This window comes from Mauremys reevesii, linkage group 1 (genome assembly GCF_016161935.1).
Source record: "Mauremys reevesii isolate NIE-2019 linkage group 1, ASM1616193v1, whole genome shotgun sequence".
Lineage (NCBI taxonomy): Eukaryota > Metazoa > Chordata > Testudines > Geoemydidae > Mauremys > Mauremys reevesii.
Window position 1 is genome coordinate 247980953 of NC_052623.1, and position 26782 is coordinate 248007734.

Genomic DNA, 26782 nt, shown 5'->3' on the forward strand with positions numbered 1-26782 from the left:
GTCCATAGCATGGAGTTGAAGTGCCAGGAGAACAGGCAGTGAGAGAGACACCCACCGGGGAAAAATAAACCTTCAGCACCTCGTGAAAAGTGTAAGTTCTACATTGTTCCCAGCATCCTTCTTGCCATCCCCAGTGCAGACATGCTTGCTGTGCACAAGGATCTCTGCAATAGGAAGGAAGAGCTCCCAGGTACTAAACAGCAGCAAACAGTTTATAGTCTGACTTCTCTGGGGTGTGGTTTGCACAGTGTTGGATGCATTAAAACTTGCACCCAAGCAAGAACAACATAGCAAGTGGCTATGATCACAGCTGAGCATATTTCAATCTCCAAAAGACCAGCGCAAAAATACTGATGGCACATGTCTCCACATGCCTAGTCTTCTCAACTTCATTTTGAAGGAATTTAAGGCGATGAAATAAAGACAGTCAGATCCTGGTGTGCAAGAGGGAGAGAAAAAGATGGTTTGGGAATTGAGACTGTCTCGATTTCCCCTTGGCTTATTCTAATAGCATTAAGGGATTTGGGTTTACATTCATATCATACCTTAAAGGAATTTTGAAATGATTTACCTGACCAGTTTACCAAAGAGAGCCCCCCAATCCAAAAAGGATAGAAGGAAGGAAGGCATCTAGAGAAGTCCACGCAAACAGAGATATTGAAAGGAAAGAGAGCAATCCGCTGAGAGAGAGAGAGAGAGAGATGTGGTTGAGGAAAGGAGTGGTTAGTTCTGCATTGTTTATTAATGCCCAGCTTAGAGAAAAGAAACCAACCCCAAAAAACAAGAACCAGATTCTATGCCAATTTACCATGGTCACCATTAAATAGCTACCACCATTTATTTTCTATTCAGACACTGCTAAACTCAGTTACCATGTAACCATTAGCAAATACTGAGTTTTTAAGGGCAACCACTCAACTCCAAGCAGCAATACTGAAGGCAACAGGGGTGTAAATCAGAAGCACATGCTATGCTAGCCGTGATGTGGAAAGCAATTGGACTTGTACTGAACATACTACACGATGTGCACAACAGACTCTTTTTATAAAGTACCAAAATAAGAGGAATCATTGAATATGATCCAATGGAGGCCTTAGCCCTGCCATGCCTTACAATACGTGTCATTATCTCCTAATGCAGGAACTGGAATTGTCTATTTCTGTTCTTTCCTCCCCGAAACCCCTCTTATCTTGTTTCCCCTGCCTCACTTGGCTGTGGCTGAAGGACTTGTTTTTTCTTCTTCCTTCATTTGTAGTTTGCTGCCCTTGTTCCCAACTGAGTAGAAATTTCTGTGAAGCTTAGAGTGAAGGCAGCCATCAGTGGTCTGGACCAGGTGCTTCTTACAGAAGAGGTGAGCAATAAAGACACTTGGGATAGCGGTCTGTAGCTATGTAGTAGCGGCTCCTGGAGTTGCTACATTAGGATTACTGTGGCAACAAGAAGGAGACACTTGCAGCTTTCATTGATTTGGGGGTGGGGGAGAGCAAGGGGGCAGATCCAGGGACATGAAAGCTTTCTACAGCTCTGCTGCTCCTCTCCTCTAGATTAGCCGAAAGCTATATGGTCTGGCAGCATATAGTCAAACACCACAGGTGCAGCTTAAATATAACAGCCTGATGTGCTACTTGTATATTTACCACTGAGTCTCATTTACACCAAGGCACCTTTAGGACACTGACAGTTTGAGCATTTCAATAGTTTGCCAGGTCCTCTTGGAGGCAAACCATCAAATATTTCATCAACAGGTCATGACTGTTTGTTTACAGATTCATGGTGCAACACCTGAAGCTCCAAGTTAACATTCTCCTCTGTAACATAACCCCTCACAATTTTTCTAGCGCATCCATCCATGTAGTTTCCAAGGATGCACCAGCTTGATGGTGAGAGCTGTTCTGATAACAATGTCATCCATAAATTCTCAACTTTAGTGCTTCTATCAGGTCAAGCCTCTGAGGAAAGAGAATGCACCACCATCCCTTCTAAGGAGCCATCTACTTCCTGGCCTACCATATTTACTTCCTATCTCTCTCCCACTGACATAAATGCAAACTCATCATTCAGAAGCCGGTTATTGCAGTTTTACTTACAGAAGGTTTCGGAGCAGGTGATTTGTTGGTGTCTGGGGTCTTAGTTAACCATTCGTTGATACGACTGGACACCCCAACCTTCAGTCCAGCTGTTTCCTGCAAAGCAGTCATTTTCAAATCAGCTTTTTTAGAGTACTTATGCCTAAGGGCTCTGATTTGGGGCTTTAAAAAAAAGCAAAACCCATGGTTAATAAGAATTTCCCTTAGAGACTATGTCTGGTTGAGATACAGCCTTCAGCTGGCAAACAGAGTAATCATGTGACTGACCCCCTGGATAGCATTCATAAAGCTTTCATCGATCCCTGAGCATCCAGTGCTACTTCTGCCCCCACTCCAAATTCTAAAAAATAAGGTCTGTAGCCTAAACAGAAGAATGACTAGGAAATTATTTCATCCAGTTTTTTAAAAAAAACCTGGAATTTTGAAATACAATGCAATAAAAGTCACGCCTAAATCACCCATAGTTAATAGAATTTCTTAAAAGATATGGTCAAAAGTTTTCAAACGTGGATGCATATAGTTAAGTGCTTAAATTCATATTTAGTCTCACACACAGCCTGATTTTCAGAAGTGCTTTCGACTCGCATTGACTTGTAAGAAGGAAATGTTGGCCTATGAACTTATAGACAAGATATGAACCTTAAATATTCCAGTGATGCTTTTAAAAAAAGCTGAGTAACTTTACTAGTAGAATTTGACTTAATAAAAACATCACAACTCCGAACTTTCTTGTACGTGGCTTAAGCCCCCCAGTTACAGCTGTGTAAGATGTCAGAAGTATGATGCGTCAGTGAGTCTCTCTTAACTAACCCTATTATCCCAATAAGTTTCCCTCTTAGTCCTACTGTAATAGTCTTACTGTTATTCTGTAGGCCAGTGGTTTCCAACCTTTATAAGCACCAGATCACTTTTTGAATTTAAGTGCAACCCAGGAGCTACTTCAAAGAAAATGTAGAAACAGTAATTACACAAACCCAAACACCCTTGCCCCACCCCTTCCCCAAGACCCTGCCTCACTCACTCTATCCCCCCTCTCTCCGTCGCTTGCTCTCCCCCACACTCCCACACTTTCACTGGGCTGGGACAGGGGGTTGGGGTGCGGGAGGGGACTCAGGATAGGGGCTCTGGGAGGGAGTTTGGGTGCAGGAGGGGGCTTAGGGCTGGGGCAGGTGATTGAGGTGCATGAGGGGTGTGCAGTGCTGGCTCCAGGAGGGGGCTCAGGGCTCGGGCAGCAGGTTGAGGTGCAGGGTGCGGACTCTGGGAGGGACTAGGGCTTGGGGTTCAGGCTCTGGGACCAGGGTGCAGGAGGGGTTTGGCTCCAGCCAGGCGCCGCTTACCTCAGGCAGCTCCCGGGTGGGAGAACAGTGGGGCTAAGGCAGGCTCCCTGCCTGCCCTATCCCCGTGCTGCTCCCAGAAGTGGCCAGGATATCTGGCAGCAGCTCCTGGAGGGGGGAGAAGGGGCAGGTGGCTCTGTGCCCTGCCCTTGCTTGCAGGCACTGCTACCACAGCTCCCATTCCTTGCAGTCCCAGCCAATGGGAGCCACTGCCAGACATGCCAGCCACTTCCAGGAGCAGCGTGGGGACAGGGCAGAAGGTCGATATCCTGGTTTGGCTGCAGGAGGGTTGGCAACCCTATCATGATCAACTGGTCGATCATGGCACCTCTGACAGTGGATCTCAGTCTCAGTGACTGACTGAGATCCACGATCAGAGGCTCCATGATAGACCAGTCGATCACGATTTACTGGTTGGTGACCACTGCTGTAGGCTATATGGGTAGCAGGGTCTTTGAGGATCCAGTTCAAGATGCTGAGCACCATCTGTCTTTGACTTCAACAAGACGCTCACAGGAGTAAGGTTTACTCATGTAAGTAATGATATAAGGAAAGATCCTTGGTGTACTTCTATATAAACCAGCAAAATAGGAATATGTACCTTATTTGGTGTCCCTGGCCCAGAGGGTGATGAGAAAACGTTCCCTTTCTCCCACATGCTTTTGATGTTACGGACACCCTCAGCTGGGACTGGAAGGTCAGAGGGTGCTGGCTTAGCAGGTTTTGCAGTCTTTGTGCCCTGCAATAGACAGATGCTAGTTAGTGCTCAGAACTAAGATCCTGGTGCTGAATGTGTTTTAGAGTTCTGGGGCATCAGTGGCGAATACTGGATACACGTATTTTTAAAACTGAATTAATTTGCATAATCCATCAATGGAACTTCAAGATAGACTCTTAGCAAAGAGCCTCACTTGTTTGAAGTGCAGTTGTGCAAGTCAGTGCACTCCTCATGATCTGGTGTATCAATCATGCAGAATTTGCACATATGGATTTACAAGGTTTGTGGCAAGCTGTGGCCAATGGTGTAGAGGTTTATAGAGTAGTGCTTACAGCTTATAACCCTTTGAAACCATTTGTCCCCTTCCTTCCGCAGATTTGCCTCTGGCCGCAGCACAAATAAACGAGAAGGCAGCTGTAAAGGACTGATACACTGTCCAGTGTGTCCAACCTGCTCTGTCTTGTACTGGCAGGTTAACCCTATAACTGAGGTTTATCACAAAGGCAGAAATGCTCGACTGTTGGGCAAGGTGTGACTTCTGCAGGGTTACCAAAATGGAAGTCAAGATTCCCTCTTTGTTGGTAACATTCGCAAGTATGGTAGAATAGGGGTGTGGGGGAGTGGAGGGTTTTGACAGGTAGAGGCTGAAGTAGTTGCCTTGTGTCTCTAACTGTAAGGGAAGTCCAACACCAGAAGTTAAGGGATAGACTATGGCAGGAAAGCACAAGTAACATTGGTGGAAAGCTGTGCAGTACTTCCTTTCCCTTGTGGAGCAATGGCCAAGCTTTATGTCCAAGCTAGGCACTATGGACCAGACTCTCAGATGGTCTAGATCAACATAGCTCTATTGAAGTCAGTGGAGCAACACCATGTACACTAGTTGACAAGCCAATCCAGTGTGTCAGGGTGCAGCAGTGGCTGTGATCCCATTGAAATGGCACAGCCTGATCTCCCTGCTGCATGGGATGAGCTCCACTAGCTGCTACAGATGGATGGGGCCACAGCCCCACCCTCACCCATTCACACTTTGAGGAGTCGAACCAAAGTCTGCATGCTCGGAGAGCGTGTCTTACATAAGGACAAAAGGGTCACAGTGGATTTGTAAAACAGATATGTACTGATTCTTTAAAACTAACAGCAGCCAAGTGGACAAGGGAAATAAGGACTGGGTATATAGTTCTAGGTGGAAACTCAGGAGGGAGAGTAAGTTAGGAACTACTGTTTTGTTTATCCTCATTAAGCTCAGTGCTAGAAGCAAGACTGATTTAACATTATCACGTGACAAGGCTCACTACATCCTATGTAGTGCTGCCCACCATCCGACCTAATGAATAAGACGTGCTACAAGCAATGAAGAGGGAAGCACAGTCTTATGGTTAGACTACACAGCTGGAAGTTCAGAGATGTGGGTTCTGTTCCTGACTCTACCGGAGAGCTGCTATGACACCTTGGACAAGTCATTCCTCTCTGCCTCATCTAACAGATGGGTTGTTGAGGAAAACAGGTAGGTACCCAACACACAGGGGTGCTGAGGCTCAATTCATTAAAGGTTAGTAGCACCGTTTGAGACTCATCTGAAAAGTACTACAAGTTAACAGCCACTAACCTTAGAGAGAGAAGACAGCATATTTAGTGGCAACAGAGGTCACAATTCTGAGATTTGAGTCAGATAAACCTATGAATGTTTATTCAAATCTTGTATGAACCACTTTGTTCTGAAGCAGCTCTGTGATGAAGCTCCCTGCTTTTCTTGGATACTACAACCTGGACTGATTAAGGCCTGCCACCCAACCACCATCACCAATTGGGTTCATATAAATTTGGTAATAACTTACCTCAATTGCACTAGTGTATTGCTCAAGTCTGCTGTCAATCTTGGAGACAATTGCTGCAGAGTGAGTGGGTTTAGCACCACTGTTTGAAGGGGAGAAAACAGAAGTGATTACTACAATCCAAACACTTTGCTACTTTGATTTAGTCTATTACACAGTTTATTGCTTTACCTCTTCTGAGCGGATTTGTTCAAAAACTCTGCTCGTTCTTCTATCTAGAAATAGAAAGATAGAAGTGGTGTAACTATTTATCTGCAAAGCCTGCAGCCCAATACAAGTTTAAAGGCCTGTAGTGACACGCAGCTCCAAACAGAAGACAATCAGCTTCAAATTCAAATCACTGCAGCAACACAGAATTTTACCATTTAGAACCCTGTTATGAAACAAACTTGCAGGTGTGGGGGAATTATGCAGGATAATACATTTACCTCCTTCATGTCCTTCAGTGCTTCCCAAGATGATACATTTACAAGAGTAAGTCCCCAATGCAGCAGGAGTGAAGGGAAGGGAGGATGTACAGGTCACTAAGGGGGTTGGGAGATTAGAGTCATATTATATGCCAGATTCACCCACTCCTCAAAAAGCAGCAGGGAAAGAGGCAAATTAAACACATTTTCAAGAGTAGGCCAGGTTTGGAGCTGAGCAGTGTAACTCTATCCCATTCATTTTAATGAGGACAAGTACATTGATTTTTTAACTCAAATTATCGATCAAAGCATACTTTGCTTCTGACAGCACGGTCACCACTGAGTCAACATTTACCAACTGCAATGTTGTCTTTCATACTACAGTTCTTTTCTATTCTCTGTACAGGGAAATAGTGTAGTATCGCTTCTCGGCTCCTCAGTGCTAAGATCAAGTGTAAGTTAAAGGCTATGATCAAGGGTCTTGGTGTGTTTGGTCTTTTGGCCCTGAGATGAAAGCCTTGTCTGTGTCTCTTAGACCGTGAAGTACAAACATTATCTCTAATACAGGTGAACCATGGAGGTCTCAGGGGAAACATCCTAAACTCCAAATAATTTCAGGTCAGAGGGATTGCACCTCTACACAAAGATTAATGAAGTCACACAAGACAAGGTCTGCTCTGAAGTCTGGGCTGGAGGTGGTCTGGCAGAGATGATGTAGTTAATGGAGTCAGCTCCAACAATTTCACCTCTTACTTCTCCCTCTCAGTACTCAACTGGACCCTGCCCTACCCTGTAGTCAGCTCTGCAGCTCCATACAGGAGCAACTGCATAAACAGAAGATATAGCTGACCCTCAGTTATCCCAGAATTTGGGTTACTGGTAAATCCACAATATTACTATGTACTATTTCCAAGTCATTAGTAGCGACTACTGCAGCGCTTGCATCTTCAAAGTAGAAGAAATGACAACTAAAGACCGTTTACTTAAATGGTTCTAGGTTCTCCCCTGCATCCTCCATCCTCATAGCAGTATAAAAATCTCTAACCCCATAGCATGCCTTAAGTTCAAACAGTTGGAAATTCCACAAATTCCCAGTAATTGATCTCAAAAGATGGACGAGTATTGCTTGCCCATGTCTCAGATCCAAATAAATTCCTGAAGAGAGAGATCTGCTTTATTCTGCCACTAGACATACTGTATGGATGATTCTTTATCCAGCCACACAGTGGCAGCAACACATCAGCCAGGAGAAGACTGTCCATGTTCCTTGGATTTTTCCTCTGCTGTCTTTGGAAAGGAGTTTTGACCCCAAAGTAAGGCAATTGACAAGGCCATGGAAAGAATGTGGTTAAAATGGAATAGATAGATCTGTGATATTAAACATATTGGTTCTTTCCAACCATTATACAGTGCATAAAGAAAAAGATTAAAGTGTTGCCCATCAGCAATGAATCCCATTTTGGAATCATTTTTGGTTATGGGAAACTGCTGAAAGGATAAATGTTTATAAATACTAAGGTCATGTGGGCTTAGTTTTTAGTTCCTATAAAGGAAATATGGTCTGAACAGATCTTGAACATGGTTCTATTCTATTATTGAAAGAGGTCTGTATTTTCTCATTGCATTCAGCTCTAGATAAGTGTGCTCTGAATAGCACTTCTAAAGGACATTGTTATATACACCCACACACTATGCAGACTGAGGCCTCTATTTTCTCATAAGCTCTGCACAACAGCCCCCTCCCTCAGCAACATCAGTGGGTCCCCTGCATGCAGGCAAGGGGATGGTCCATGCAGAACAGCTTGCAGGAGCAGGGTCCAAAGCAGCTAGCTAATGTGTGGTTTATAGACTCTTTAGCTTAGAAACCTGATGACATTGAGTCCCTAGCTGAGATACTCCTCAGGAAAGGGACCAATTTTAATGGTGTTTTCCCAGCTAGACTGGCTGTTTTCTAGAGTTTCCCTGTACTCACTAAGGGGAGAAAGTGGATTCTATCCACCGCAGCCCTGAACACCTCTTCAAGCAGTTACCTAGTTCTCCAATCTTGGTATGTCCTGCTTCCCAGCTGCAACTGTGCCCCATCTTGGCCAGCCTGAGTGAAGAATTTGGCGGAGAGGGGTGAAACAATCATTGAATGGAGGAGTAGCAAAGAGGTGGGAAGTGACTGTACACTCAGTACATGTGAGGGCTCTGTCTGCACTTGATAGGATACCAGGGAGTGCAGCTCAAGAGAGGGAGGCAAGCAAGACTCCTGCAGAGGGCAAGGGGGACAGGAGCAGAGTTAGTAGGGATCCCTCGGGACAGACAAGGCCTTTTCAGCCTGAAGAATAAAATGGTTGTTAATGAGGTTTCCTCACTCCTGCATGAGAATCTGCCTTGGAACTCTGCTCAGCAAGAGTCCACAGTTTTTATTATTGTTACATGCAGAAAAAAAAACAACGCACCTTTCAATGTACTTAGACCAAACTGAACATAGCAACATGCAGAGGACTAGGCTACTCAACCCATTGCACACACTAAGCAAGCTACATGCATACGAGGAGGAATATTAGGCACGTACACTAAACAAAATTACAAAATAGATCTGTAAAATAAATAGGAAAAAGCAAGATTGTTAACTGAATGGCAGAAACTCTCCTAACATTTCCTGTATCTGAGACCAAACACTAAACAAAAGCCTGTATGGGATTTTTAAATGGCTTTGACCCTGGTTTTGTTAAGAGGAACACCACCCAGAACATATCACAAAAGCAAGCAGGGGCTTCAAGAAATCAAAGATGCTAATCTCCAGCTAAACTACCAGATGGGGAAGAACCCAGCCTTGTGTCTCAAATTTAAGATTAATCTCCATGTCAGTATTAGGGGCCTACAGCCTTAGTAATGGACCAACAATATAGCAACTGGGGACCTGATCTGATACTTTTGCACCCACTTAACTTGACTGATGTGAGGCACCATGGGACTACTCATATAATTAAAGTAGCGTTTTGCAGGATCAGGACCTTAGTTAATGAGAGCTGCGCAGGCAGATAAAGGGCAATACGTGATTCAAGTGAGCTGGATGAGGATTTTTCTAGGGTGTGACCATGCTTATGCATTTCCTTTCCTTGAAGCTGTCCTGTATGAGCAGGCTTGGAGGCTATGAGGTTTTTCTATCACAGTTGTGCAAAGAAGTTGCTGAATGTATTAAATGAGGCTAGAGATGCAACCTAAGGCCTATGAAACAAATTCTGCAGTCACTGCCATCCATTCAACTCCAGGACATGAACAGGATGGTATGAGGTATAGGTTAATGCTGGATTTGACCCCATACATTTAATATAACATTTAGGAACAAATCAACTAAATATTCCCAAGAATGGGTTGTCCGTTTTATGTGCATTTAATTATCTTAATAACCATTTAGTAGACTCTTAAACTGTGTAATAAATGTTGTCATATCACCTGAGGTGGCTTGATAATAGAAATGTTACTTTAAAAAAGTGTAACAGGTTTTTTTTTTTTGGGGGGGGGGGGGGGGGTCAGAAAAATTGTGTCCCATATAGCATTAGCTAATGTACAGTACCCAGCTGCAGGAATCTAGCCACTCAGTTCCACTTTTAGTTCTGGCTCTCTGGAGAAAAGAGCCTGCCCTTAGACTTTTTGAGCACTAGCATACACCATGGCCCCAGTAGGCACCCATCTTGCTTTCTACTGAAGTCACCTGTGCATCCTCAGGGTAACTCAGGTGACTTACTTGAGTGATGAGTTTAAGCCATAGGCTCTCCCTCTCATATTAAGAGGGAAATAATTGTGGGGGGGGGGGGAGACTAAGCTTAGAGGAGAGGTTCTTTAAAAATATTTTTCTTTAAACTTGAATCTTACAATACCAATAAATCTATGGGCAGGCTATCTCATCGAAGTCAGGAGCTGTGTGGGATCTAACTCCTCCCAGTCAGTGCTCTGTTGCTTAGATATTGCCTAAATAAGCAATAGTGTGGTAAGCAAAGATATGTCTTTAAAAAAAAAAAATCAGGTCCTGCAAGGTCACACATCCTGGCTCTGCAGTCAAAGTGGCTTTTCAGAGAAAGCTGGCTGCCACAGAATCCTCTTATCCCCCACATGAGATCTTCAGCTAGGAGCTGGAGAACTTCCAAGACTCCACAGTTCTGTCATTGCTCCCACCCACACCCAGGCTGCGAGCTGGAGTTCCTCTCATTTCAGCTCCAAACTGGTTTTGTTTTCCTGCCCAACTGAAGATTCAGACTGCGGGGGTGGGGTTCACTGCCCGGAGGAGACTTTGTTTTCCAAGTCTTTTGGCCTTCTTCATTTGCTTTAGGAAGGGAAAGGACAGTTCTACAGCTCTTCCCAATATCCCTCCGGAATGGGCTTGAAGGGAAGAAAAACAAAGCAGCATCATGCAGGACAGTTCACCTCTCTGCTGCAGCCCATTTGTGCCAGCTAAACTGTGAAGGACCCCAGCTGCAGAGCTTGTTTTGTGCACCCTGTGCCCTCAAAGGAAGCCCCAAGGGGAAGAGGAAGATGGCCCACCAGGGCCTGAAGTAGTCACAGCAACCCCTAACAGAAGGAAAAGCAAGCAGCCTCTCCACTGTCTCTGAGCCCAGGAGGATTCTGCCTGCATTCTCTTTGCATTTTTCCACCTCACTGTCATACAGAAAAGAATCCAACCCATGTGTTCTCATCTGAGGGACTCCATTCTACACCCACCTCAGTTTCCCCAGAGTCATGGTCATTTTCCTAAAAACACAGCTGCTAAGAAGTCCTGAACACACTGCTCTTTAATTCCCTTTCTTGACTCCCCTCACCCTCCATATTAACTTCAAACTAGGTTTCCTTGCCTAAAAGGCCATCCATAACTCTGCTCCTACCTACACATCAGGTTCCTGTTCCTCAGGTGTCCCCTAGCTCCCTTCATTTGCCAGCGATGGCAACCGTGATGCCCCGTTGTGTTCTTGAAGCAGCGGACCTCAGGTTTCACTGATATACTTTGGTTTAACTGTTTTATCATCAACAGGTATTACTGGATGACGGTCTGTGGTATGCTAGATCAGAGTGGTCTTTATAGATATGAATCCACACACAAAAAAAAGTAACGAATGACATTGGACTGCATGTCTTACTCAGAGTCTCTAAACGCTGTTGGTCTTTATGTCCCTCTAGTCAGCCCTTTACTTATCAGGCAAATGCAGCGTTCATAAATGGCACTTTCCAGGGGCCAGCGTGCTCAAAGTAGGCTGCCCCAGGCAGCGCTGGCGCGCCGCCCTCGGTCCCCGCGCGCGGGTCCTCCTCTTCGCGGCTCGGTTGGGAGCTTGGTTTGCTGGTGCCTAAAATGGCACCATGCCACACCCCTTTCACACCATTTTCTTGCCTCTTTCTTATATATTGATGTGCACCAGGTCCCAGTTCAACAAGTCTTCTCCCGCTCCTCAATCAAATCACTCCTTTGTGGAAAAAATGAAATTTAGCTCAGAATAAAAGCAAGAGCAATGAGGGTGAAGGAAAATCCTGGTCAAAATGTGATCTAGTGAACCCTACAGAACATGCACATAAACCTATCCAAACCTCAGTTGTGGAGCCTAGGAAGCCAATAAGGTGATGTAGGCCAACAGTTTAGGAGGCTAATTTCAGCTGTATTCAGCAGATATATGGCTGCCCATGGAAGCCAGGATTGGTATGTTCAGGGAGTGTCACTGATATATATTTTAAATAAGAACAATTCCTGCAAAGTTAGCACAGTTGCTCTTGTGAGCTTTTACAGTCATCAATCCTCTCCCACCACCGAGACCACAGCTATTATCTCCCCCTAAATATGGTCATTGAAATTTAACAAATTTCGGAAAGTTTAAGCTGTCTACCAAAGATTTTTTTCCCATGTAGCTTTACCAGAAAAGCTTTTGAAGACTAGAAGCTGCATCTAACTCTATTAAAAATTTCTCCACTAAACACTTTCAACTCTCCCTCAAACTGAGAGGAAAAAAAAAAAAATCTATCATGCCATTTGTCAGCTAGAAACCTAAAATGCATTTCATAGAAGTCCAGACATCATAGCGCGCAAAGGAAAAAGAAAAAGTTCAGACAGAAGGAACATGCACAATGGTCTTGATTTCTAGCAGCTGGAGGCTTAGAAAGAAGCTGCTAGTGCCATAACTACTGATAACCTTAGTTATAAGTTACTAAAGAGTTTAAGATTATGTCAGTTAGTTATTTTTAGTAAATGTCACTGACAGGTTGCAGGCAATAAACAAAAATTCATGGAAGCCTGTGACCTGTCAGTGACATTTACTAAAAATAATGGGTGAGGGGAGGAGAGCTGACAGAAGCCCGAGAGGGCATTAGAGCCCAAGCCCTGCTGGAGGGGAAGCACCCACCACAGCTGAGAGCTGCAGGGGCCCCGCTGTCGCCATTGCTCTCAATGGAAATTCTGCTGAGGATCTGAGGCAGGTCATAAACCTTTGAGTTCACCCCTTCCTTATGCAAAGGGCAGTACAAGTCCATAGGATGAATACCTGCCTCCACTGAAGTCAATGGCAACATTCCCATTGATTTCAGTAGGAGGTCAGGATTCACCCATATATTTAAAGGCCTGAAGGAACTACTGTGGTCATCTAGTTTGACCTCCCGCATAACAAGCCACAGAGAGAGCCATCCTGTAATTCCTGCTGCAGAAGTAGTTATTCTTCCCTGCTACAAAAACCTACATTATTGAGCCCAACAATTTGTAGTTGGGGCTTATGTGGTGGATTGGATTTACGGTAGCCCTCTGTTCTGGGGAGAGTTTCACCCACTGGTAAATAGATTTAATATACAGTATAAGCATGTAGATGAGATGAGTCCTCTGTGGCCATATGTTCTTCATAAATGTTAGGGAGGAAGAGAACTGAGGAGGTAGAAAGGAAGAGTCCATTTCTGATTCCTCTCCAGTTTCTCTAACTACACATCACTGAAGTTAGACACTGAGAACACTAACATTTTCCAAAGTGATATCCTCCTTAGGACATCAGAAAGGGCTCTCTTTAGACATCCTGATTATCAAGAACAATGGCTATCCTGCATTCTAGGCAATATACATACAGCCTCACTAGCTTTCTAGAGAGGGGCTCATACTGCAAGGTCTTGACCTGGATTTCATAAATAAAGGTAATAATTGGAGATATACCAATCTCCTAGAACTGGAAGGGACCTTGAAAGGTCATTGAGTCCAGCCCCCTGCCTTCACTAGCAGGACCAATTTTTGCCCCAGATCCCCAAGTAGCCTCCTCCACGATTGAACTCACAACCCTGGGTTTAGCAGGCCAATGCTCAAACCACTAAGCTATCCCTCCCCACCATTCAAACATTACAAGGTTTGAAGGTCTTTGGATCCACAGTTTTGGCTATGGACCAGTTGCAAAATTCAAATTGGGATCCTTGTTCAGATTTAAAGTGTTCCCAAAATTTTGGGGTGTTTGTATTTGGGATTTTAGCTTGAGTCCCTATTCTATTTTCATTTATAGACTTAGTGCAGAAGTTACCTTGAGAGATGAACCCTTGGGAGTGAAACACTTAAATGGCTTCTTGTCATCTGACAAACCATCTTCTGGCATCTTCTGACGTTTTTCAGCAGCTTCAGCCCTTCTCCTCTCAATGTCTTCTTTCAGCCGCCTCTTCTCCTCCTAAGACAGTATGAGCACATAGCTAGTCATTTATTTCTGTCAAGAGACCACATCAACCTCAGATCCCTTAAACTCCTGGAGAAATTTACAGGATTCATGGAGAACACAAATCCTTACACCAGCCAGAAATGTCAGTGACCTATTTTAGTTCTAGCTATTTATAATGTATTTGTGGTGCACTAGGCAACCATAGTATCAAGTGCGTGTGTTGATCTATATGATCTTAATTTCCCCCCACTCCCAAATACATTTCCTCCTTAAAGTGTACTGTCATGGCCCAGTATGTAATGAGAGACAGCAGTGCATTATGAAAAATGCTGTTTTTCACTAAAGGACTGGGACTTTAGAAGTTGAATGTTAAGTATAACAGTCTTAAAAGTTGACTTAAAAATGTTATTGAAAGACATACTTAACATCTCTAAGTGAGGATATTGATGGTAGAATGGAATTCATTCCCTTGAAAACAGAGAGGAAGTTCCTAGTTGCCAGAGAACAGACCCAAGTACTCCCATGGTCCCATCCCACCTCCAAGACTGAATCCTTCTTTAGCCTCATGCAAGTCACTTCTCCTCTTTATAGATGGAGAACTGTGGCACAGAGATGAATACTTAGCTACCTCATGTAGATGGTGGAGATTACTATATGCCCAATGCGCTGAAGATGAAAAGCATCATATACAGCCTAAGAAGGGCTATTACTCTGCAGAGATAATGTGGGTTTTTATTTTGTAAGACATCAGTTGAACTAGAGGGCAGTCACTCGTAGCCCTATTAAGCAGATGTATTTTTCGGTATTAATTTTAAATGAGTCAAAGATTTCTAATGAGATTCAGTCCATCATAAAACCAGCATTTAATCCCATTTGCAGCAAACAAACATCTGTGTTAGTCTCATCTCTCCCTCCCCAGATAGAAACAAGATTTCTGTAATTTAAGATATGTGCCCCAAAACACCCACAATAAACAAGAGCCTATGTTGCTGCAACATTGCATCCGATATTTTGTATGCCCGGGAAATAAGAAAGTCAGAGTTAAGATTCTTAAGACAACCACAGATGACATTATGGTCCCACTTGTGAGGTTTTACCACTGGCTTGCAGGGGACAAGAATGTCACCTGTTGGTGCTATCTCCTTTTGCACCAGGATTAGATCAGGATCTTACTAGCACACTGTGTATATGATTATGTAATATACAATATTGTGTACTTGCAGTTGAGATTAAAGGTTACAGAAACAGTGCAGCTTTACTGTCCATTAGCATGTGCCATCGCACAGCATTGTACAAATGGGTGATAAAAGACCCAATTTTGTAGCCTCTGTCAACCTTAGTGGGTAGTAGAGAAGAAAAACTTAGTGGAATGGTGGTAGGGCCCCCAAAAGGAGGAATCTGATGGAGAAAACTGAAGGGATCTGTATCTGTTAAGTATTTGTATTGTAGCACCTAGAGTTCCCAACATAAACTGGGGCCACACTGCGCTAGGTACAGTCACATAGCAAGAGCCAACCCCTGCCCTGATGAGGTTACAGTCTAAATAGATGAGACAGGCAAAGGGAGGGAGCAGAAGCAAGGACAAAGAGGTAAAGCCACATGCCCAAGGTGTAACAGTCCGTTAACAGTAGCAGATCCAGGAATAAAAGAGTCTAGTTTGGGGCCTTCCAAGTTGGCTGACATTAGGAAAAGTAAAACCAAAACAAAGCCTTTCACACAACATTGCCTTAGGTATTGAAACCCAGATCCTCCAAGTTATTTCGGCTCCTAGCTCCCATTGTTTTCAATGTAAGACAGGAGACTAAATACCTTTGAGAATCTGGGCCCGAGCCGAGCTACTATTCCAGGGCCTAAAATGCCACCCGTACACAGGTTAAGCAAAGCCCTTCTTCTTGTGCAGTCCCCTTGATGATTTGCCCAAGAGTATGCCTCACTGCCCAGCGTTGTGTGATCATGTAATGCAGGGGTAGGCAACCTGCAGCACACAAGCTGATTTTCAGTGGCACTCACACTGCCCGGGTCCTGGCAACCGGTTTGGGGTGGGTGGGGGGGCGCTCTGCACTTTAATTTAATTTTAAATGAAGTTTCTTAAACATTTTAAAAACCATATTTACTTTATATAACTAAACTATGTATTAGAGACTTATAGAAAGGTACCTTCTAAAAACATTAAAATGTATGACTGGCACACAAAACCTTAAATCAGAGTGAATAAATGAAGACTCGGCAAAGCACTTCTGAAAGGTTGCCGACCCCTGATGTAATGAAAGACCAATACGAGCAAGTGAAGCAGAACAGAGTCTAACTTTGGATCTCATGGTTTTCTTACTACACCATTACCTCCTCTCTGGCTTTTCTCTCAGCCTCCTCCTGCTTCCTCCTCTGTTCCTCTTCCTCAAGGATCTTCCGACGCTCCTCACGCTTTTTCTTCAGTTCCTCCAGCTCCACGGCTGCCTCCTGTTGCTTCTCCTTTAACTTCTCAAACTCCTCGCTCTCATTTTCGCCTCGGCGACGGCGCAGCTCCTCTAGTCGTTTGCCGGCTTCAGCCTGGGACACTGGCTTACCATCCTCAGCATTTGTAGTTGCTTTCATGCCGGAGCGGCTGAGAAAGAATTGAGAAGCAGGTTAACATGCCACAGGTTTTCCTTTGCCAGTTTGGATCACCCGTTCCCACTCAACTAGGCAGCAACATAGGAACCTGACACACACAAACATCTCTTGACAAGATCTTTTGTTCTTCACAGAGCACGTACTACCCTCAGCAGGTTTCATCAGGGGCTGAAGTAGGCTGCTGAGCCCAGAGGCACATTTCTGCCTTCCCCTGACACTGGGGGACCAAAGGGTCCCACATGCTTGGAAGGGTAGTTTTTGTATCATATTGCCTCAGAACCTAAGACAAATGTGTCTCGCCCCCTTTCTAGAGAGATCTTAACTCATGAACTTGAAAATTTCATGTCTTTTTTTTTAAATTCAAGATCTATTTTATTTTAGTCCCAGCTCCATAGTATATACGCACTTATCCTTACATATTTGCACCATGTAATTGAGAATATTACCTACAGGGATATGTTCCAGCTTCTAAAAGCATAATACTTGACTAATCTATGCAGAAAACAAATTCAGGGATCCAATGAAAAGCAATAAATAAATATTTAAAGCTCAGAGAAGTGAAACATATACATATCCAGAACAAACACTATATTCTGTGTAATAAAAGACAAATAATCCTTTGATTTCTCAGACAAATGTCTTCTCTAAGGGATTATATAAAGTGTTTGACAAATCTCTTTAAGGAGAGCTAAAACACATTGCTAGGGCATTAGTCTTCAGTTTCCCGGGGTAGGAGGAATATTCTTATCATTCCATCAATATTTTCAACACAAGAAGCCTCAATAATGTAATACCAATTGTTATCTTGGCCGCTTGCTAACTTGCATATATATCAGGTCTGGTCAAAAACTTGGTTGAAGTTTTCTGTGTGACTTTTTGATTTTTCATAAACTCAAAACTAGATTTTTCATTGACTTTTTCCACAGGGGGACAAAAAACCCCAAACAAACCAAAACCAGATATTTTCCAACCAGCTCTTATAATCAAAGACATTTAAAAAAATAGTACATTCATGCTTCCCACAAGAGGTACATATTTTTGTCAGAGTGTCAAATAGCACCACCGATGTATGTAATTACCACATCAGTGTTTAAGTGTTTGCTCCTTGAAATGTATTTATTAATACACCAGACAAAGGGGTCAACACTTGAGGTATCAGCATGATACTTACAAGAGAAAGGGCAAGTAGGCATTTATATTGTTTTTATTTTCTTCCCTGTTCTACACCCAAGAAAAAGGAGATCCTAAATACTACAGCAATGAAACCACAGTGTTGCACAATTAAATGCCGCAAGAGCCAACAGTGCAAAAAAGTTAAGCTTTCCCTCAGCAATATGGATCAGTTTCTGCCTCCAATTACCTCTGGGCAAATAGAGAGTAAAGTCACTGAAGTCGATAGACATATTCCAGGTTTGTACTGGTATAGTTGAGAGTAGAATTTAGCCTTAAGCAATTTTTTTCTTCACTGTTTGGAAGGTGTGGGTGAATATTTTGTCCAAACAATGACACATTTGTCTTTCTTACTGAAAAGAACTGTTTATCTCCTAATCATGTACATCCACAGGCTATTTCTATCTTCATTAATATACACTATGGAGGATTTCCTCCGTTGTTTCTGCATATTCTCTAGTAGGGAACAATAATTGGTAGTCACCCTCTTCATATTTTTTTCCCTGAGCCTCTTTGCTTTCAGCACATTCTGGGAATCTCAGGCCCTTGCTGCCAACATCAAGAAATCAGTACTGAGATTCTAGACCGAGGAAGAGCTTTCAGAAGTGCCTGTTTGGTGCTAAGATAAAGAAGCCAACTGTCAGCCCTCACACAGAAGGAGAAATAGGATGGTTTGAGAGAGACAAAAATGACAGAACAATATGAAAAATGCATTCCATCATGTTTAGGATTTTTGCACTCCCATATGAGAGTGGGGAGGAAGGGCAGGTGCAAAAGGGAAACCACAAAGATAAAGTTTTCTAACTATTCTGTCAGCGACAGAGACAAAGATGGGACAGACACTATGTCTCTTTAGCCTCAGATTTCTCAGTCAGTGTTAAGGAGTTTTATTTCCCCATCATTGCCATTTAGACTTATCTTATGAGTCTCAATCTCTTGCTATCATCTTGTTTATAAACAATGAGAGTACAGGTAGTCCCAAACTAAAGCCCGATGATTAAACAAACTTTTTCTCCCCCGGGGGTGGGGAGAAGAAAAGAAAGAAAGATAGATAGAGTGCAGAAACCCCCTTTGAAGTTTTTCAAAGAAGTCCTTGCTCTAACAAGAAATAAAGCATGTGGAAAAAAAAGTTATATACATATGTTAGAAACAGAACTCATGTTAGTGGTGATTTGAACTGAGTATACAGAACAATTACTAACAGGACTCAAGTCCTGCTATTCCATTCCTATGGTATATGACAACCTAGTTATAGGGGTTTTTGAATCATTTCACCTTTGAAAAAGTTTGTTTCCCCATAGGAACCCTTAGGGAAATGCTAGGATGCACAACAATGAACTAGATGAGGACTAGTAACTTATTTGTCCATTCCACTTCTTTGCTTTTATTCCCCCTTGCTGCCCCACTTTCTAGCAGAGATGAACCTTTCCAAATCTCTCCCCACCAACCAGTTACCTTTAGATTTCCAACTGTAGCAGAAGCCTCACAGACAGTTTTATGTTCTTATGTAGTTTTCACTCCACCAAATAATCACTCTTTTGTGCAGAAGTCATTAGCTTCAAGGCTCACTAGCTCAAACAACCAAAAGATCAACTCTTGAAAGAGTTACCCTAGGGAGGCAAGGCTGCTTCTAACTGGTTATATAGGGTGTAATTAAAAGCAGGTGTGTAATTGGCAATGAGTTATCTCACTCAGAGTCAGGCACCTGTGCCACTAGGGTATCAAAGCACAGCTCTTGGCTCATAATGCAGACTATGAAAAGAAGAAGTTCCTTAAGAAATGTCTAGTAGATGATAGGAGTATGGTAAAAACAAATTACCGATCCCCACGGAGGGGGTGAGTTATTTGCTTATTGTTTACTACTCTGCTATGAGTTTCTCATTTCCCCACTACAGTGAAGTGTGTAGGAGTCCACTACAAAATAGCTTGAAATCCTGAATTTATTTCTAAGGAGCCATTGAATATTACAACCTTCAATGATGTTGGAAATTTAAGTCTTGTACTACACAGCTAAAAGTACGCTAACAGAGATCCATAAAAGGCAACAAGCCCCACAGCTCTACTCTGATATAAACAAATCTGGTGTTAATGTGTATCTTACCTAAAAATATTCTCGGTATGTTTAAGTTTGTGAGTAGTAAGTTCCTGGAAACGCTCTCCATTCTGTGGCTTTGGTTCAGGAAATCCCTTCTTACGATCCCAGATAGGCTTCACCTCCTCCTTAGGTGCTTTGTCCTTATTAGCCTTGTCGTCTTTGATCTGCTCAGGAGATATTAGAAAGCATACAACCAAAAACAAAAGAAAAAAATCATAATTAGACAGTGTGGATGACTGAAAAGGAAAACAAGTTTCCCACTGTCAATGGGCAACTGTCTTCAAATGTTCTACGGCAGGAATAACCTGTCAGGTTCTAAAATGTGGCCTGCAACCACCCTCGCCTTCTGATATATGGTAAATATGTGGGCAGCTTAATTCATCTACATTGTGTGCAAATCTGCTGTGGCCTTGGAAATCTCAAACATCCTTACCTTCTTATGCAATCAAGCCAGTCTCTACCACTACCTTGCCCACCATCCCCTTCCTGATCATGTGTCTGTTGATTCACCTGTTGTGTATTATCTAAATTGTAGACTGAGCTCTCTGGGGCAGGGATACGTTGGGGTCCTAGGCGCTACTGCAATAGAAATAATATAATCTTAAACTGATTTGCACAAAGCAAGTGCATGCTATGTGGATGTAGCTAATACATTCAACAGCACAGGAGGTATGTGCTATACGGATGTACCTAGGACTTTCAGCATCACAGCAGGTGCATACTACCTAGCTATTATAAGTATAGTTTGCAATAGTCAAGTAGTTAAAAATTATGTTTCTTAGCAATATTTGCTTTGATAAATATGTAACTGGGGTTATCACCGGTACCCCAGTCTAAACAGTGACTAGTGGAGGAGGATACTGTCGGATGTGAAGCTCTTACTCCTATGAAGAAGCAGATGTTGTCTCTGAAAACATTAAGGCAAGATTTCCCCCCTTCCCCTACAAGCCTTTGTCCGACATAAGTCTGACTAAGATCCAGAATCATTATGCACTAGTTTCGCACTCTAATCCCCACCCAGAAAATTCTGGGCTGAAAACTATTTATTATCGCCACTGATGGCCTGACCCCAGCATGCTGAGTCATGGTTGGATGCTAATGGAAAGTGCAGGATATGGCAATTGATTTCAGTTCTTCTGTTCTGTGGACAGAATTATTCCCACTAAGGAAATTAGCTACACCAGCAGCCAAAACAAGCTTTGAATAGCAGTGGAGGAAAATACCAATGTTAACCCAAGGAAGATCTCCTTTTTCACTTTTAGCCTTGCCATATTTGGGAAACGCTCTGGTGGGCAGCCTAAATATCATTTATTTGGAGAATTGTCTGTAAACCTTTAGCAAACTGTACCTATATTCCTCTGCATCCTACTACCCTTCCATCTGATCACTGAAGAGAAAAATAAAGCATACACAGTCCTATTCTAGGACACATTTTAAAAAAAAAATGTACTCCAAGCTGCGTCTAGTGAAAAAGCCCAAACCTCTGCACTATTTCTATCCTCTGTCTGCTCAATGCACCTTTCAAAAGCCTCACCTCCAAGGCATCCCCTCCCACTTTTCAAAAGCAGGAGCCTCGAGGGATGGAGGGGGATAAAGCACCTGACATGACTGCGCAGCTTGAACCCAGGGCTGGCCTTACCATGAGGCGAACTGAGGCGGCCGTCTCAGGTGCCAGACTTGGGGGGCCGCACTAGGACCCAGACTGTAGAAAATTGTGTCTGTTGCTGGTGCATAAGTATCCTCTCTGCTCTAGATGCACAGAGATGGTGGAGTGCTGTGCTGGAGGAAGGCAGAATTGAGACCTTTCAAAGTTTTGGTGCAAGTGAGGGGGCATGGCGGGCATCATTGGAGCTCCCTGCCTCAGGTGCCAAAATGTTGTGGGCCGGCCCTGTTTGAACCCCTAAGACCTCTTCTGCCTGTAACTGGCATTAAGTATTGTTCATACAATGCCAGGACCACAAGTGACAGCTATCATGTGGTGTGGACTGTAAGTGTGTGTGTGGGAGGGAGGAGACACAGCAACTCATCTTGTAGCCTGTGATAGCAGCTCAACTTCAACCCCAGGCTCCCCTAGAGGTTTTAACTTCAGCTGCTAACCCGAGTTAAAAGTCAAGTTGCCGTGTCTTCATTGTTAACTCAGTTTAGCAGCTTGAATTGAAGACTATAGTGGAGACTGGGGTTAAACCTGAGCTGCTAACCTGAGTTGATGGGGTCTTCACTGCTATTTGAACCGCAGTTTGGTAAACCAAGTTCAAAACACACTTTTTTGTGCAGTATAGACATACCCTCAGTTATGACTAAGTGGAATCACTTTAATAGGTAAGAGGGGAATTCAGTTTCCATGATCATGCATTCTTTGGCCTTGATGCTGGAACTAGCAGCAGCCAAGCCTATTATTGCTAGTGGCAACAGTAGTGGCTTTGAAGATGTGAACTCCTACCTTCTAGGAACTAGTCAGAGACAATCATTCCTGTTAACTCACTCTAATGAACAGTCATCAGCTTGTAATGTCTTTTGGTCACTCCCAATCCAGGCAAGATTTGAACCAGTGATGTAATAACAGTGAAAAGCTCTGGCTCTCATTAGCAATCCCCTGCACTACTCAATCCCTTTCTGAGTGATTTAGAGACCTGTGGTGTTGATTGTTTCAGGATTTCAAATGCCAGGACTTCTGTGTTGGGATTTTGAAAGGGCTGAATTTCCTTTTATGAGATTTTCATCAAGTCCCTTCAAAGTCTCATTAAAAACCCAGTATGTCAGCTGCCTGAGCTGCAGTCCCAGCTGGGGCAGGTAGTATATCTTACATCTTAATTGAAATTGCTAAGAAAACTAACATTAAAAAAATACACTTTTAGAATTAACAGGCTAGGGAATACCTTTTCATGGGCTAATAGGATTTGATTTAAAGGATTATGGTTTTTTACCAAGTGCGGGGGGGGAGAGGGCAGGGACACACACAAATAATAAACACAACTGGGCTTTTTGACTCAAAAAAAAAGGGAAGCTAAAATAGGTTATCAGAGAAACACTTCAAAGGTTTAGGGTCAAATCCTGCTCCTTTAATTTTAATGGCAAAATAGCCTTTGACTTCAACAGAAGCAGGAACAGCCCCTTTCATAGCAGTGCACCCTAAAAGTGGAAACATTTTTGCATTCTTACACATTTCAGTGAATTAGGAATCAATCCATCTCACGCTGAAATGAATGGAAAGGCTCCGATTGACTTTAGTGGAATTAGATCAGATCTGTGATAGCATCTTGAAAAAACACCATTCATCTCCCCCCACAGATCTTGACCCCAAAATCAAATTGAACATGACTGAAATTTTTTTGGAGGTTTGTAAATTGTTTGTCTATATTTTTATTTTCTCACATCTCTCCATCTCCAGGTTCCTGCTAGAAATGTAAATTAGAACTTGAGATGCAACATTTCCACCCAGAGTTTGAACACCTCAAAGTTTTGGTTCTGTCAATTATAAAGAGTGCAAACTTTGGTTCCTGATTTGGGTTCAATTTTGGAATGCCCCCCCAAAACTGTGGGCATCTACGGCTATTTCTAGGCAGTAGCTGGGAGCATGATTCCCAGCTTGGGCAGACAGAGACTCACTAGTGTGCTAAAATTAAAATGGTAGCCACTTGAGTAGAAACCTGCACAGATCCCTTGGGTATGTGCCCAAGCTGCTGCCTGTGCTACCATTGGCTACGTTGCTATTTTTAGTGCACTAGCTCAAGAAGAGCTACCGTCTATCTGTCTACCCAAGCTGGAAAGTGCACGCCCAGCTGCAGTGTAGAGGTACCCTAAGGTTTAGGTCTGGGGCCCATCTCTATCAAAGTAGAGATACCTATATACCATGTGAAAAGGCTACTTTTGCAGCATGTCTAGCCAAACCGGAAACAGGAAATACCAGGAGTCTCATGTCATGAGAAAACTTGTTCTGATGAACTTTCCAGACCAGTTGGGACAGTTCAACGAAGCAGCCAGACTTTTGATTGCTAATCTGAGTGAAACCTACACTGTGAGGGCCAGATTCTGATCTCTCTTACAGTAGATATGCACTGGTGTAACACAGGTACATAGGCATAAATCTGAGGTAACAGAGTGAGGAGAAGAATGCTCCCAGATCTAGTCATGTTTACAGTCTCTCAACTCTATTAATAACTACATAACTTGTCAAAACACAGGCTTTGTTGAATTTTGTGTATCACTGTCATGGCAGGCGTGTACTGAAAGGCTGCTCATCTTGACCTTTTTGCAGTAGTGAGAATACCATTCTTGTCCTAAACCAAAAAGATATGGCCAAGATTTTCAAAAGGGACTAATGATTTTGGTTTGGTGTTCAACTTGAGATACCTTTTGGGAGGTGGGTGCTTAGCACATTCCAAAAATGAGGTGTTTTAAAGATGTTTCAAGTTGAGCACCCAAAAACTGAGGAATGCAAAATCTCTAATCCCTTCTGAGAATGTTGGCCATTATCTTTAAGGGTTCGCTCTTGCAGCCTATACTCATGGGGCTGGGGGTCCTGTGAGATGCAGAGCATCTTCAGTTCCCATTAACTTCAATGGGAATTGAAGGCACTCAGCACTGTGCAAGACGAAAATCTAGTGGGGCCAAGTGAAATTGACATGATTGGTCATATATTTATCCAGCCCCTTTTTAAAAGAATCTCCAGTATGATCTGTTTTTGTGTGGTGGTAAATTCCACAGGTTGACTCCTTGTTGCGAAGGAATATTTTCCTTCTATTTGCTTTACATGCATTCTTTGGCCTTGACGCTGTGACTGCCAGCAGCCAAGCCTATTATTGCTAGTAGCAACAGTAGTGGCTTTGAAGATGTGGACTCCTAACTTCTAGGAACTAGTCAGAGACAATCACTTCTGTTCACGCACTCTAATGAACTGTCATCAGTTTGTAACATCTTTTGGTCACTCCCAATCTTGCCCTCATTTCATTGAGTAACTCTTTGCTCGGTTTTATGAGGCAATCAGAGTGACTGTTCAGTTTTTAATATAATCTTCACTGTCGTAAGTATCAACACAAAGAGTCCTTTAACTATTCTCCTTTGCAGGCTAAATTATCCTAGTTTTACCAATCTCTCCTTATATGAATTACAAACATTTTTCTACCCTCTTCATTGCCCTCTCTGGATCTTTTCAATCTCACCTATGTCCATCTTCAATTGAGGTATCTGAAACTGGGCACTGCACTCCAGAAAAGTCTGTAGCACCATTTGCTACCAAGCCTGATCCTCAGGGTGGGATAATCACCTGTAATATGCCGAGTTCTACTAGCCAAATCCTCAGCAGGAGCAAATGGGCAACTTCAATGGAGCTGCACTGATTTACAGCAGCAGCAGATCTGGCCTTCAGGTTCTCCAAGCAGATATACAGACAGGTCATTCCACCTTCACTAAATATCTATCCAGCAGGGCTATGGCTTACTTTATACCACATGGATGTGCTTGAGCCCAGAGGGGCACAATCCTGCAAGGCCCTGGAAGTTGAGGCGCTCAGCACCTTGCAGAATTGTGCCAAAAGTGGGTCCACTGCACAAATACTAAGCACCTCTCCCTGTTTGCCAATTACAAATCTGAGGAGTAAATGGTTCCCAACCTTATTTACTTACCATACAGTAAAACACCATGGCACCAGCTCCTGTGTTTACAGTAGAAATGCAATGCAGTAAATTTTGTAGAATTTCTCTTTAAAACAAAAAAAGAATCTTGGGTCTGCAAGGTTTATATAATTAGGCACTGGATTATTTGGGGGAAGAAAAATCATTAGTTAGATCAGTTAAGTGGCCAAAGGGACCTGGAAGCATCCATGATTATTATGAAAGTAGGTCTCAGTCACAAGAGTAAAGTTTGTAGTAAAGTAGAGGAAACCAGGGAAGGATGATTAGTTGGTACAATCCTGAGAAATTCATCTCCAGGGCCCAAATCTTGCTTGCATCACTTACTTGAGTGAGTCCCATTGAAGTCACTGGGGTACTCGTGTTAAGTAAGGTAAACAGGATTTGGTCCTAAGAACCCAGTTAGCAAAATACTTAACCATATGCTTAACATTGAGCATCTGAATAGTCTCATCCATACTGACATCAATGAGACTATCCACCTGCTTAATGTGAAGCATGTGCTTAAGTGTTTTGCTGATTCGGGCCTTTACACTAAGGGCTCATGCTGAATTTGTTTAAATTCCTGAACATTTCCTTATAGCATCAATTTTTGTAGATCATAATTACCTGCTGTTTTTTGAAGGTGGGTTGAAGTTTCTCGTCTGGTAACTTTTCTTTTTTAGCTTCCACTTTAACCTCTTTTTCTTCCCCCTTTTTATTTTTAAGATGAAAATGTCATTCTACGACAAGCCCTGTCCACTCCCATTTGCCAAAGCTGTGCTCACATACCCGTCTTGTGCTGCCGTGCCCACATCTCCGTGTGCAGCTGTGCTTGCTCTTCCCCTCGCAAGGGACTGTGCTCCCATACCCCCTCTGGACTTTTGCGCTTACTTCTCCCTCGCGTGCCACTGTTCACATATCCCAGCAGAGAGCGCCCCCAGCTGTGCTTGCTTCAAACAACATACATTTCTAGTCAGCGTTCTTCACACAGTGTTTCCCAGGTGCCCACATATCTCCTGTGTCGAATTGTGCTTTTCCATCCCTCGGACGTTATTGCTTTATGGCTTAAAGCAACAGGAAAAGGCAGCGGTAAATTGGGCAGAGATCTTGACATGCAAGGTTTTCCTTTGCAGGATCTCAGAGCCAGGGTGGGGAAGCGTAAGTGTGACATGCATTGCATTATTGATAAGTAGAAGCAAGAAGCTTTAGTAAAAAGGAAATCAAATATTGATGGAACAGAGTTAGTAGTTTAAACACAGGAACAGAATTGTGAGTAAATT

The 26782-nt window shown here is 43.1% G+C and overlaps 1 protein-coding gene across 6 annotated transcripts in view; it reads right to left on the reverse strand.

Moving 5' to 3' along the window:
• CALD1 (caldesmon 1) overlaps nucleotides 1-26782 on the reverse strand; it is a 240348-nt gene that overhangs the window by 5014 nt on the left and 208552 nt on the right. For 4 of the 6 annotated variants that reach the window (XM_039545565.1, XM_039545566.1, XM_039545569.1 and 1 more), the window contains 8 exons: nucleotides 26130-26213; nucleotides 19900-20057; nucleotides 16359-16620; nucleotides 13890-14030; nucleotides 6143-6186; nucleotides 5975-6053; nucleotides 4023-4160; nucleotides 2088-2183 (listed from right to left, as the gene is read on the reverse strand). In XM_039545565.1, the coding sequence (XP_039401499.1) occupies nucleotides 2088-2183; nucleotides 4023-4160; nucleotides 5975-6053; nucleotides 6143-6186; nucleotides 13890-14030; nucleotides 16359-16620; nucleotides 19900-20057; nucleotides 26130-26213 (1002 nt within the window). The remainder of the gene's footprint in view (nucleotides 1-2087; nucleotides 2184-4022; nucleotides 4161-5974; nucleotides 6054-6142; nucleotides 6187-13889; nucleotides 14031-16358; nucleotides 16621-19899; nucleotides 20058-26129; nucleotides 26214-26782) is intronic. The other 2 variants (XM_039545588.1, XM_039545591.1) reach the window with 1 other exon arrangement.